At 37.7% G+C, this 15,379-nt stretch overlaps 1 protein-coding gene across 1 annotated transcript in view; it reads left to right on the top strand.

Annotated features, from left to right (window-relative positions):
• The window catches only part of lmcd1 (LIM and cysteine-rich domains 1), a 41,203-nt gene that overhangs the window by 6,307 nt on the left and 19,517 nt on the right, over positions 1-15,379 (top strand). The window contains exons 4-5 of the mRNA XM_016276485.1: positions 5,805-5,878; positions 9,238-9,493. Of these exons, the coding sequence (XP_016131971.1) occupies positions 5,805-5,878; positions 9,238-9,493 (330 nt within the window). The remainder of the gene's footprint in view (positions 1-5,804; positions 5,879-9,237; positions 9,494-15,379) is intronic.

The raw sequence follows: 15,379 nt of genomic DNA, 5'->3' as shown, positions 1-15,379 counted from the left end.
CAAGTAGTAGGATGATTGGAAAGGATGAGTTTAGAGACTTCTGTCTCAGAGAGTGGAGAGAATGATGAAAATGAGTGTGTTTGCTGGTAAGATGTGTTTGACAGTTTGTGGTGTGGCAAATTGTGCACTGAGGTTTGTAATTTTATTAATGAAGAATGTGGCAAAGGCATCAGCTGTTAGAGTTGATGAAGAAGGAGGGGGAGGAGGCGGACAAAGGAGGGAGGAAAATGTTTTAAAGAGCATGTGAGAGTTAGGCGAATTGTTAATTTTGTTGTGATAGTATGTCCTTTTAGCAGTGGAGACATTAGCAGAGAATGAAGAGAGCAGTGATCGATATACATTAAGATCAGTAGGATTTTGTGATTTGCGCCATACTCTTTCTGCAGCTCTGAGCTTAGAACAATACTCATGGAGAACATCAGATAACCAAGGGGCAGAAGAGGTGGTACGAGCTGGCCTGGAAAACAAGGGGCAGACAGTGTCTAAACAAGACGTAAGAGTGGAGCAGAAAGTATCAGCAGCATGGTTAACATCAAGAGATGATAACTGTTCAGGAAAAGGAAGCAAAGATGAGAACATAGCACATAGCCGAGAGGGTGAGAGTGAGCGTAGGTTACGTCAAAAAGTGACATGTGTAAGGGTATGTGTTGTGTCTGGAACCATGTTGAGGTTAAGAGTGAGGAGGAAGTGATGCGAGGTGTGCAGTGGAGTAACGAGCACATGATCAGTGGAGCAGTGTCATGTGTATATAAGGTCAGGTTGGTTGCCTGATTTGTGAGTAGCCGTTGTTAACACTCTCTTGAGATCAAAAGAGGCAAGCAGAGTGTGGACGTCTGCAGCCTGAGGTTTATCTAGGTGGATGTTGACGTCTCCAAGCATAACTAGGAGAGTACCATCCTTAGGAAAGTTTGAGAGCAGCACATCTAATTCTTCCACGAAGTTACCTAGTGGTCCTGGGGGTCAATAAAAAAACTATAAAATGGATTTTAAGAGGGTGGGTAATAGTGGCTGAATGTGATTCAAAGGAGCTGTTGATACTCAGAGATTAAATTTCCAATCATTAGAGATAAGCAGACCAGTACCTCCACCTCTTCCAGTCAGACGGGGGAGTGGGAAAAAGAGAAATTATTGGAGGGTGCTGCAGGTGGCGCGTTGTCCTCTGGTTTGATCCACATCTCTGTCAGGGCCATGAGGTTTAGTCTTGAATGACTTGTAATAGAAGTAATAAAATCTGCTTTGTTTACAGCAGACTGGCAATTCCAGAGACCAATAGAAAAAGAAAGTAGTGTATTAGTAGACATGGGCAAAGTGCGCAGGTTGTTAGGATTGCGCTGCCTACAGTGTGTGATGCATGGTTTGCGAGTGGTAGTGATAGTAGAGATCTGGAAACACATAGTAAGAATTGGTTATAGAAACTGAAAACAGAAGGGAAACAAGTAGTAGGAAAGAGAATGATTCAAAAGCGATACTTATGTCCCTTGCCGGTGTCCCTGCTCAGTGGAGTCGAATGGTAGAGTCGATGGTCTTTACACTCTTCGGTCTTCACACGAGGAGAGCTTTACACGAGGGCTGCTGGGGTATAATAAGCTTTTTATATTCGTCTAACAAAACTCAAATGGAATTCAGCTGGACACACCTTCCTGTTTATTACAACAAATGGCCAAGCAAAGCGCACGACACTGACAAGGTACGTGGTTCCTTGCTGTCGCTTATTCACATCAGTAAACCAAGATTTGGCTTACCTGGAATATTTACATACTGCGAGAACTTGCTCTATATATGAGCATGAAGCAAAATCATAGATTGAGTAGTATCCACTGTTAAGGGGCATATTTAGCAGAATCACTGATGGTACCTCAATCTTTTAAAGGCTTTCACACCCAAGATAATTAACCCTGGATACTACTAAACCCCAGGTAAATTGGATCCTCACACTGCTCATACTTTAACCTAGTCTAACAATTAATTCAGAATCTTCTTGTATTTCTGATTATTAATGTTTAATTTGTTTAATGATTAATAAAGTTTTGTTATTTTTTGGATATTTTACTTGATGTACAGCACAATGGTCAACTAATAAACTTAATTAGTGCACTATAGTGTTTGAGTCCTAAACCCTAGGTTACTGTCCTTATTTTCATATTTGTGGTGTCTGCAGTCATGACTGGATAAACACTGAAATGTTTGATCATTGAAAATGTTGAAATTCAACAATTTTGGACATGGAGCCACATTGAGATCCCCTTATCCCTGGGATTAAACCATGTAGGTCCTTAAAAATGAAGATTAAAAATAAAGTGATTTCATCATGATACTAAGCAATATTCACATTTAAATTATGGACCATTTAAAAATTTTTTAAAAAGCATCCATTGAATGGAGGCAGATTAGTGTCACCTGGTGGAAAGAAATAAAGAAAATAATTTGTAGATCCAGGGCTGTGTATTCCCTAGTTACTGAGAACATGGTTTTCAGACATTACTTATTTTCATTAGGTTTTGCATTTATATACTGTATATATATTAGGACTGTCATCGTTAAAGCGTTAACGCATGCAATTAATTTTACAATCCTTAACGCGTTAAAATTTAACGCAATTAGCGCAAAATTACTGAAGCACAATTTCTATTCTAACCCTTTAACCCAATTTTGCTACTCTGCTTGCAATTAGATAATTTTAAGCCGCTAAAGTCCGGGAAAGTTTTCAGTCCAATGATCCAGTAAGTGAATGCATTCAAACAATCCGTCCAAAACAGAGCTAATATAAAGGAAACCAGGCTGATTACATCAGAGATTGCAGAGAGAACAGAGACTCTCATTGCGTTTTCAGTGTCCAGTTCGCTTTAAAACACGAGCTCTGACATATTCTGTGATTGACTCTGAAGAGCACGAGCCCTCACACACCGCGCTGTGGGAAGTACAGACTGAACGGATTGTCAACACATCCCACCGCTGTATGGCCAGATGAGACGCAAACTATGTTTTCTTGACTGGATAACCAGTCTCGCTAGTAAAGTTTTGATGGATGAAGACTGCAATCAAGGTAAAGACGATTGCGGTGGCATACAGGAGTCGTACAGTAAGCAGGCATGAGTCCGTTATATTAATGCGTGTATGAGTGCTCTTGACGCACTGATCGCACATTGTATTTATGCACAGGCACAGACATTTCCGTACATTCACGGACTGTACGGAAATGGATGTGATAAATCAGATTAAAAATTAATCGATTGACAGTCTTAATAAATAAATATATATATATATATATATATAGAGAGAGAGAGAGAGAGAAAGAGAGATCAAAGACCAGTTTTGCCAAAATTTAGATTTTTTAAATTTCTTTTTTTTTATGTTTATTTGAAAATATTTTGCATTGTGATTACAGTCAAACCTGAACACAGAGAAATCATTTTTCTACCAATATTCTAATATAAACCAACAAAATTCAATAAGAATGCAACAAAAACCACAGGAATGCTTGATTCCTGTACATATTTTGCTCGGGACCTCTGGTTGAGTATATAACAAAATGACTCAGATATGATTTTTGGTCCATACTGTGAGGCCCCTACTATTACATAACAAAGAGGCGGAGGATCTGCAAAATGAGTTGTTTTGGTAGCTTGGTTTGAGTAAAAGCTGTTTTTGGACTAACTTTGGTATGATTGGATTCTAATCAGATATGCACAAAAATCAGACTTGATCAAGGCTTCATTCAAACACATGTTTCTGGCTATTGAGATCAGTTTCTGAGTAGATAAATAATGTTTCTGCACTTTTCCTGAGATTATTGCACTGTGAATTGTTCTTGTACAACCTAAACTTCATGTGTTTACTGATATTTGAGACTTTAACACAGAGAGCTTTATTCTGGTTTTATCCCTCATACTTTTAACGTCCTTCTTGTTTCAGTATGGTTATTAGATGATGTTGAAAAAACTTGTGCATCTGTTACTGGTCTATTTGTAAGAAAGCAGAGTCAGACTTAATAACCAGAGGCATGTTGCATAAAGTTGGTTTCAGTTGCTACCTGTGTAGTTTGAGATTACTTTGAGCAAACTCTGTTTTTTGGATTGGTTTTTAGCTTTGTTTATCGACATGTTAACTTACGCTACACAGATAACCTGCTCCAGAGCAGGATTTAGCTGCGTCCGAAAGCTTTAGGCTGCTGACTCGCTCCCTTATCAGGCGATGACTTTGAAGGCAGCGTTTGTGCATGAAGGCACCTCACCAAACTGATTTCAGACGGACTTCTGAGGCAGCATAACGGTTTAGTGATCGACAACTAGATAAAGCTTTGGATAAAAGCGTCTGCTAAATGACTAGCTAAATATAAATGTAAAAAGCGAACTTGTAATTGTAATTAAGTGAATATTCTAGCTAGAAATGACATCAAAGGTGGAAAAATAAACTACATTTACACACAAACTGACCACCAAATGCATCTTTTAGATGCCATCTTTATTTTTTTAGCTCAACTGTCACAGTGCACAGGATTGTGGGATACAGCTGCCTTCAAAAATCGATCAGATAAAGGCATCTCGGGAGACAGGAAAAGACATTGGATTCGGACGTGCCTTGATGCCTTCTTATCTTGGCATGCATCCTAAAGGCAGCATTTTTCAGCTTTCGGACGCAGCTTTAGATCGCAAACCAAAACTGATATTGTATTCACTCAAGATTGACTGCTTGACCTGTTCTGTGAGCTCTTATACTGATCAGTATATCTATTCAGAAATGTTTACCTTTTGTGAGGTTTTGAGTGGTGGGGACACGTCTTCAGATGCATCTGCCTCGCAGAAGGATTTAAAGGGATTGAACACCATGGATGCACATTGTGTTGTGGTCTGTTTGTCTTTGTCTGCTGTTATTTTTGTCACATTAAGCTCTGTGATGAAAGCTAAGCCCTCTGTATCGACAGCTTGTTATTATGGATTGTGTTTCATGTTATTGATGAGTGATTTAAAGTGAATGCATCTGATCAGTGTGCTGATTTCTCACTGATACTCGTCTGCACACACAGCTGGGAGAAGGGAAAAACAACACCTCACCCTCTCATTCATGCCATCTCTATAAAGATGCCATTTCATTGTATTACAGTATAAATAGTGTAATAGCTGCAGTGCTTTATTAAATCAGCACAAAGCATTTTTTTTTTGTATTTAGTAAGAATTTGGGTTACACTTTATTTTAAGGTTACATTTAAATACTGAGTAATTTTAATTAACTACATGTACTTACTATGTGGTTATGGTTACTTGCATGTAATTATGCATAATTTATTGTTATTATAATAGTAAGTGCATGTAACATGTGTAACAATGACACTGTAAAATAAAGTGTTAGGCTACCAGAATTGGTTGTTGACATATTCTTGACAGGTTTTATATGATTCATGAAGGGTGTCCAAATTATTCATACTCTTCACCATAAGACAGTTTTGTATATCATGGTTTATCACTGAATATTTGATTATTTAATCTGATTATTGTCTTGTTTTATTTGTTAGATGGCTACCTAGTTTGCTGAATAAATGAAGTGATAGTCTTTATTTAATGTTGTGTCAGTACGTTTTCAGTGTTGTGTAGAGAAACTGCGAAAGTTGTTTAATACAGTAGACAAGCATTAGCTTAATTGAATACATACCTTTCTATTTTTTAACTTATGGGATACAAATGATTCCTAATGAACTCGGAATCATTCAGGAGTTCAGTTTCTGAATTTGAATGAATCTTTGTTTCATACGATGTCTCTGCAGTGAGTAAAGTCATTTGCTTTGCTCCTCTTACCTCTCTTTTTTCCAGATGTTGGCGGGAAAGGGTGCAGCGTGTCTGACATGTAAAGGGATCTGCTCTGGATTCCAGCCACATTCCTGGAGGTAATTTATTTTCTTGACTACAGACATAAAAAAGGGAGGAAAAGGCTTCCACGCCTGTTTCCTTTCTCTGAATGTGTATGTGGAACGCTGGATTTACTGTATGTGTGTGTTGGGAATGACTCCATGGGCTCCATGTTTTCATACCACAGGCACCACAGGCTGTTTGCCTGATTAATTACTGTAATTTTTGAAAACAAATCTATTTTACTGCATAATGATGGCCCTGCAGTTAAGCCCCAGTTCCTGGGGCCTGTAAAAGCAGGAATGTTTACCATTAACATGATGACTGTGAAGTAGAAGACACTCTGTTTATATGTGTAATTACTCTGCTGTACAAACACCAGTGTGTCATTGTGAGTCAGTATGCATTTAAATCTGACTAATATTAAAAGGAATTATGAGTAATGAAAACACATTTACACAGCAACAGGAAATGGAATGGAAGCTTGAGAGGACTACTGAAATATCTAAATAAAATAGAAATAGTCGCTTTAGCTTTATAAAGCTTTCAAATGAAATCAAAAGCTTAATATAATATAATTACTATTATTTGATGCTTCCAATTCCAAGACAGAGCAGCATATAAAGGATAAAAATATAATTAAAAATGGAGAATGTGTGTATTTGCCACTTACTCAAATCAATCATACATTTTTAATGTTTATACATTTTTAAATTACTGACAAAAATTAAGACTTCACTGGACAAAAAATCTTGAATAAGTCATTATAATCTAAGTCTGATTTCATCCATCTCTCAGTTTTGCTGTGCAGTGTGCTTTAATTGGAAGTGTTAGAGACAGGGGATTGATTGTGTCAGAGATGTCACTGTTTGTTTGGGGTTATTTTTACATGAGAAAATAGCAACGTAAACAACAACAGAACATAAGGATTTGCACATCATCACCTGCAGCGCTGCTGTGAATGGAGAAAAACAGACAGAATAAAAATAGGCCTACTCCAAATACATTTCACTTAATTAATGGTTTATCAAAATTAAAACCCACATTTAATCATAATAGCCTATAGTTTGTGTGGGAAACCTACCTCAGTCCTCTGCCTGTCTATTGGTTTCTGTTTTTAAAAAAACATAGTAATCAAAATGTCAAAAAATCATTCCCAGTACTGTGAAATTGGCACATAAAAATTAAGACATGGCACAGTGGCAGATCATTGTAGTAACACTGTTCATTTAGCTCACTTGCAATACTACAACTACTGCTACTAATACTGAACTAATAATACTAATAATAATGTATTTGAGTATTCATCAAATACAGGAATACACACAGAAATCTATATGCAAGCCTGCAATAATTAAGAAGTAAAACTGTCCCTAAATTTTAAGTAGACCTTGAAAGTGTGTAATTTATAGAGACTCACATGATACGTGGGAAAAAAAAGATAACTTACAAACATGTTTTATCAGTTTGTCCTTTAATTTTAGTTGAAACATGAGGAGGTTTTATTAATTCATCCCTTTGTTTTAATTCCAATTTTTTTGTTAAATTGTGGTCGCCTTTTATCTTTTTAGGCGAATCATCTGAAAAAATTCTTACAACACGCGTTTAAGAAGGAAATTAATAATAAGCGATTGATTTCTTGATTCATGTACACAGTATTTCCTTTCTGCATGTCACATAAAGTGACGTGACATGTGGCCAAGTACGGTACCAAGTATTCCATCCAAAGTGCACACACACAGCAGTGAACACACACACACACACCATGAACACACACACCGTGAACACACACCCAGAGCAGTGGGCAGCCATTTATGCTGCAGCACACGGGGAGCAGTTGGGGGTTCGGTGCCTTGCTCAAGGGCACCTCAGTCATGGTATTGAAGTGGGAGACAGCTGTACATTCACTCCCCCCACCTACAATCCCTGCCGGTACGAGACTCCAACCCACAACCTTTGAGTTACGAGTCTGACTCTCTAACCATTAGGCCACAACTTCCCCACATACAGGTCTCTGGACATGGTGGTGGAAAAAATACTTTTCAAATCTTTTGCGTTCTCTGGCAAAACCAGTTGAGTTCGGACAAACACTTCCTATCAACTTTACAGCGTGCAGTGTGGTTCATACAGCTCTTTACCTTCACATTGGAGCACTTCATAGTTTCATTTTGAACTTGGACTCAAGTATAAAGAAATGCAGTCAGTGCTTAAGGCACGGTTTACATTCTCAAACGCTTGTTGCTTAATGTAGGCTACTAAAACTTGAGGACTGTAGAGGACCAAATTCAGTAGCCTTATTAATAATTACTATTAATACCAATAACACTATTAATATTAATATTGACATTTTGCGAGAGAATGCAAAAGTTTTGCGGGGGAACGCAAAAGTGTTGCGAGAGAATGCAAAAGATTTGAAAAAAGAATTTCCCCAACCCGTATTTTTTCCACCACCATGTCCCTTTAGGGGCTCCGTATATGGGAATAGACATGTAAACAAAAAGGACAGATAACAAATAAGTTCCTGCGTGACCTATTAAAATGTGACAACATTTTATGATATTATTAAATAGACATTTCAAACCTTTTGTATTTGTAACAATTATTAAATATTGTGGTCACGATATTGAAATAAAGCATATAAATTCATGTATTAGGATAATGCACTTTGATACGTTTGACTCATAACTTATAATAGCGCTACTTAGCTGTCAAAAGCAGCAAATCCCTGTTGCAGAAGAAATGTCACCGGTAACTACAGCCAGAGCCACCGCAAATGCCAAAGATAGAAATAAAGGGGATATATATATATTTAAAGGGGATTTTAGAGAATAAAGAAAATATTAATGCATTTAATTTATATAAAGAATGCATTTAAGTAATAATGCATTAACTGATTAGAATACTAATTATAATAATGCATTAAATAATTAGAATAATAATTATTATAATGCATTAAATAATTATTGCTCACTTAAATAATGCATTTAAGTGAGGAAAAATAAGTAGATATAATGGGATTTCAATAATAGCGTTAGGCTAACTGAGACTTGTCATAGCACTTGCATATCGCTCTTTTGTTGATTTGCTTTGAGGACATCATTTGTCACTTTGGATAAAAGTGTCTGCTAAATGACTAAATGTAAATGTAATTTTGAGCTATATGCAAAATAGTTTGGGAAAGGTTGACATAAGGTAATGTAAAAACAAGCAGGCCAGGATTATTTCAAGTTGCAGAAGGCTGAACACATTTGCATGTCAACTGTAGGATCGAATCAGTTTATACAGAGGTCTGTGTTTTCAAGTAGACGATTATTTGGTGGGGCACTGTCCCATCAGCCTCTGCAGCTGAGATGAGGCTGGTACAATGCCTAATAAACTATAGCTGTGATTTGTGCAGGAAAGCTTGCATACAGTGCCGCTGCAGTCAGGAGGAACATGTGTCCAGCTCCGACACTGAGGATGACCGCAAGGTGGGGAGACTGCTGGCAGAGTCCCGTTATGCCCATCTCACAACTAAGGTTAAGGGAGGAGATGGCACAAGGGTCTATAAACGCAACCGCATGATCGTCACCAACCCAGTGGTCTCACGTAAAGACCCAACATTCAACACCGTCACCTATGACTGGGCCCCACCAGGCCTCACCCAGAAACTGGTAAGAGCCCAGGAGAGCTAACACAAGTCATGCTAAATACCTGTGAAAACTCCAATATACTCTGACAAATTTACACTTATTAGTTTATTATTGTAGTGTGAAGTGAAAGTGCACTGTAAAAAAATCAAAAGTTCAGAAAACTTAAAAGTTTAAGGCAACCAGCTTCAGAAGAGTTTTCTCAACTTTTGTTGTATAAAATGAAAACAAGAAATTGAAAACTTAAATCTCCTTAAACTTTTAAGCTTTCTCAACTTTAGATTTTTTACAGTGTAGTTCAGTGCTGATGAGTCAAGAAGAGCTACTGATGCGGTTTAGTTGGAAAACATTCATGGTAGTGATTAAGCTAGTGAAAGTTCAGTTTTACCAGATACAAAAATTTCTACAAGCCTTTTCCTCCAATTTTCATACATAAAATACAGAAGCCCTGACCAACATGGTGAAAAAAACATCACAAGGTCTGTAGTGTCTGAGGCCTTCCTTGGTGTCATTCTCTGTAAAAAATAAATAAATAAATACATACATAAACATAAAAATAAGGATTCTGGAGGCAACACATGAAACATGATACATTTTCATGCCCCTAAACATGATGCTGAACAACACTAATTGTGATTGATTGCTTTACATGTCAGTCTGAAGGCAGTCCTTGGCCAATGAAAGCTGTCTGAAGGTCTGGCTACACGAGACTACATATGTTTCATATGGCATTTGTTGTCAGTTGTTGCAACTGGAGCTATTTTTCAATTCAATTCAATGCACTTTATTGTCCCCAATAGGGAAATTTTTCTCGGACCCAGAAGCCCACATACACATACTCTGATCAACATTACATTGCATAATAAAAATCCACATAAACAAAGATAAAAACCAACATTCAAAGCCACAATAACAACCATAACCAACATGTATAAATTACATGCTTAAAACATAATACATGTAACCCCTTTTTGGTTATTTCTAGTTGTTTGTTGACCTTCAACATTTGGATTATCAGTGTTGTTATTGTTTTTGAAAATATATATTTGAAATTAAACAAACATGCAACAGTCTTTTTAAGTGGACCAAAACAGAACCCAGCTGCATTCGTAGCAGGTTTTCACAGCAGAGCACCAGAATGCACTGGTTCTCACAGATGGCACCAAAAGTAGTATTGTGAGGTTTGGTCACACGTCACTTAAGGTATGAAAGTTTTAGTTGACTGCTTCCTTTTATTCCTGGGCACCAGCCAGAGTTAGTTTTTCGCGAGTTACATCATCTAATGAATGATGTACAGTTGTTTCTCTATATTTTATTCTGAATTCAACAATAAACTGAATGATCATTTGTTATTAAAGGACGTCAGCTATACAACATCTAATGCAAATTAGAAAATCATATTGACAATACACTAATAATGCCAAGGACCTTGGAGAAAGGTTTGGTAAAGTGATGTTTATGGTCCGCTTGTTCAAGTGATGTCCTCCACTGGTTACAAGGAGTTATATTACATTTGAACAGTCTTGAACACAAAGAAAGCTTGTGTACAAACTCCTGGAGCACCAAGAAGGTCTTAAGAGTCTGGAACATGCAGATTAATTTACCTTGGAGGTGAAGGCTCTGAAGCTGATGTAGACGATCCTGACAAACTAAAACTTGCAGATGTGAGAGCCTTGAAGAGAAATTTGCTTGAACTTTCCTTTTTGCAGCACTTTCTTGCTTTGTTCAGTACTTTAGAGCTTCAGATTGTGGAGACTTTAAGAACATTTTTAAGAGACATGTTTGCTTCCAACTTTTTAGTCTTTCCTGAGCTGGAAGGATTTGCAAACTGGCGCTTTTCTGTTTCAGTGATCACTAGCCACAGTATGGCCCAATCTTATGTGCTTACAGTTTGGACAGTGTCTTTTAGGTTTTACCTATGAATTATTGATAACACTTTATTTTAAGGACCAGTTCTCGCTAATAATTAGTTGCTTATTAGCATGCATATTACTAGTATAGTGTCGGTTTATTAGTACTTATAAAGCACATATTAATGCCTTATTCTGCATAACCATATTTCAGATCTCTTATTCCATAAACCCCATATCTAAACTTAACAGCTACCTTACTATGTATTAACAAACAGCAAATTAGGAGTTTGTTCAGGGAAAACCCTTAGTTAATAGTAAATGTGTTCCCTATTCTAAAGTGTTACCGAATTATTCACTTTCCAAACCACTATTTTTTACCTTGTCATGTGCACATAAAATGTCTTTTTTTGGTTCTTTTGTTGTGGTTAACTGTATTAATTTTAAATAAGTAACATGAAACTGTAATGCATAAAGACCTGGGACTACTTCACAGCCGTGCAGTTAAACGACAATCATCAACCAGTTTGAAAATCAGGGAACCAGTTAGAATCAAGATTTCAACAGTATCATAGTACATTTATAATTATGTCTTAGGTTTCTGGCATTTCTTGTCAAATGTCAGTCTGCTATGTTTTACAGGTCTTACAGGCGTTTGGCTGGTGTTTGGTGAAACACTTGCAACTCAAGTTAAAAATAGCCCTCTCTATTAGCTAAAGGTATGGAGCAGCCTTGCTTAATCGTGTTGTTGGGCACATACCTTACATTTGACTTAATGGAAAAAGCCACAAATACATTTGTCTGACTGATCTCACATGAATTTGAGGGGATCATTCTATGGCAAGGTAGGAGGGTGGATGAAGGATGCCAGGCTAGGTTGGGGATTTGTACAGTTTATTTTGATAGCAGAATGCGCTGGCTGCTGCTACCACCACCAGAGAGTAAAGCAGCTCAAAGGGTCTGCTTTGTGAAACAAAGCTCTCATTTAGTCGTCTCTGGCCTGGAGTTGTCAGGGCTCTGGAAACAAGCCCTATACTTTGCCCACAGTTGGCTGCCAAGAGTCATGCCGTGTGCCTAAATCCCTTTCATCTTTTGTTTTTCTCTCCGCTTTCTCTATATATTGCTGTTTTTAAATTAAAAGGTTTTGGAAAGCTTTGTTCTTAGCTAGTTGTTGGAGGAACATTTAAATGTCTGCTGTTTGAGTTGAATGAGTGAAGCATTTGTGCTGTTTTTGTTTGGAATGCAGATTTTTGTCCTTCACATGGAGTTTTGAAAGTGGAAGCATTCATTTTTCTGGAAAATTTAAAGTGATTTATTTGAAATGTGATTAATTGCAAGGGATTTTTTTCTTTCATTCATTTTTTTTTCTTTCACAAAGCAGGGTCCCATTTAGTAAATTGAAGCCCTTATTGTAGCAACACAGCTAGACACTGCCTGAAGCCCCTGATCTTTTGTTAATAAGCTCTGAATGAGCTCTGGTTTTTATACATTTTGTGAAATAAGGCTTAATGATAATTTCATAGATCAAAATTGGCAATATCAATAAATTAGACTGTGTATCTCTTGTCGCTATTAAAGAAGACGAGTGAAAAGGAAGGGGTTGCACATGAAGCCCTTGTTCATGTAGTTTTATTTACAAACTTTATAAAGTTTGTAAATAAAGGTGAGATGAGGATTTTGATTAATCTGAGTGACTTGATTCTGTTGAATCCATTCACCAATTACCCAATTCATTCACGACCTACCCAATCTATTCAGTTACCAGAAAGATTTGTTCAGATTCGTTCAGCTGTTTAAACCTTTTCTGCTGTCAAATGTATTTGTATAAAGTGCTTTTCATGTTTCCAAAGCAGCTTTACTGTTATGTCTTAATGCCGTATTGCTTTACCATAGAGCAAGTTTTAGGGCTCATATAACATTGATTATATAGTGTTGTCTTGTCTAGCACATAATCAGTGCTCCAGTGATTCTAGTGGCACATGTCTGAGTGTGCAGGGGCAATTAAGATATTTACATATTGGTCAGTATTTTTCTATTAAGAGATTTAAATGTTGGTTGGTTTTGTTCTACACAACAGTAAGCAGTTCATAAAAAGAACTGATGAAAAAACTGATGGACAACACATATTGTGTTAATTTCAACTCAACCAGTGTGATATTCTTTTTAACACAGGTTGATATTCTTCGAATATTTAACACACTAATGTGTCATAAATCACACAATTTAACACATCTATGACAAATTGTGTGAGTTCTGACACATTAGGGATAGATGGGTTAAAAACAACACAACCTGTGTTATATCATAAAACACCTGTGTGTCAAATTAGGGACAACACATTTTGTGTTAATCAAATTTTAACATTTACATTTAGTCATTTAGACTTACAAATGAGGACAATAAAAGCAGTCAAAACTAACAAAAGAGCAACAATATATAAGTGCAAATGACAAGTCTTGGTTAGCCTAACGCAGTACATGTAGCAAGGTGTATATACAGTGGGTACGGAAAGTATTCAGACCCCCTTAAATTTCACTCTTTGTTATATTGCAGCCATTTGCTAAAATAATTTGTTAATTTTTTTCCCTCATTAATGTACACACGGCATCCCATATTGACAGAAAAACACAGAATTGTTGACATTTTTGCAGATTTATTAAAAAAGAAAAACTGAAATATCACATGGTCCTAAGTATTCAGACCCTTTGCTGTGACACTCATATATTTAACGCAGGTGCTGTCCATTTCTTCTGATCATCCTTGAGATGGTTCTACACCTTCATTTGAGTCCAGCTGTGTGTGATTATACTGATTGGACTTGATTAGCAAAGCCACACACCTGTCTATATAAGACCTCACAGCTCACAGTGCATGTCAGAGCAAAAGAGAATCATGAGGTCAAAGGAACTGCCCGAAGAGCTCAGAGACAGAATTGTGGCAAAGCACAGATCTGGCCAAGGTTACAAAAAAATGTCTGCTGCACTTAAGGTTCCTAAGAGCACAGTGGCCTCCATAATCCTTAAATGGAAGACATTTGGGACCACCAGAACCCTTCCTAGAGCTGGCCGTCCAGCCAAACTGAGCTATCGGGGGAGAAGAGCCTTGGTGAGAGAGGTAAAGAAGAACCCAAAGATCACTGTGGCTGAGCGCCAGAGATGCAGTCGGGAGATGGGAGAAAGTTGTAGAAAGTCAACCATCACTGCAGCCCTCCACCAGTCGGGGCTTTATGGCAGAGTGGCCCGACGGAAGCCTCTCCTCAGTGCAAGACACATGAAAACCCGCATGGAGTTTGGTGAGATGGTGAGAAATAAGATTCTCTGGTCGGATGAGACCAAGATAGAACTTTTTGGCCTTAATTCTAAGCGGTATGTGTGGAGAAAACCAGGCACTGCTCATCACCTGTCCAATACAGTCCCAACAGTGAAGCATGGTGGTGGCAGCATCATGCTGTGGGGGTGTTTTTCAGCTGCAGGGACAGGACGACTGGTTGCAATCAAGGGAAAGATGAATGCGGCCAAGTACAGGGATATCCTAGACGAAAACCTTCTCCAGAGTGCTCAGGACCTCAGACTGGGCCAAAGGTTTACCTTCCAACAAGACAATGACCCTAAGCACACAGCTAAAATAACGAAGGAGTGGCTTCACAACAACTCTGTGACTGTTCTTGAATGGCCCAGCCAGAGCCCTGACTTAAACCAAATTGAGCATCTCTGGAGAGACCTAAAAATGGCTGTCCACCAACGTTTACCATCCAACCTGACAGAACTGGAGAGGATCTGCAAGGAAGAATGGCAGAGGATCCCCAAATCCAGATGTGAAAAACTTGTTGCATCGTGAAAAATTTAAGGGGTCTGAATACTTTCCGTACCCACTGTACATCTATAAAAATAAAGGTTCTTAATTGGCATCTGTGGTTCCATGAGGAACCTTTAACATCTATGGACACTTTTTACTGCACAAAGGTTCTTTATGTTCTTTACACTATGGGAAACATTGTACTTTTAAAGGGGTCATATAATGCGATTTAAATTTTTCCTTTCTCTTTGGAGTGTTACAAGCT

This window comes from Sinocyclocheilus grahami, unplaced genomic scaffold (genome assembly GCF_001515645.1).
Source record: "Sinocyclocheilus grahami isolate Dianchi unplaced genomic scaffold, SAMN03320097.WGS_v1.1 scaffold103.1, whole genome shotgun sequence".
Taxonomy (NCBI): Eukaryota; Metazoa; Chordata; class Actinopteri; order Cypriniformes; family Cyprinidae; genus Sinocyclocheilus; species Sinocyclocheilus grahami.
The sequence above is the reverse complement of the archived record's forward strand: the minus strand, read 5'-3'. Positions and strand labels throughout refer to the sequence as shown.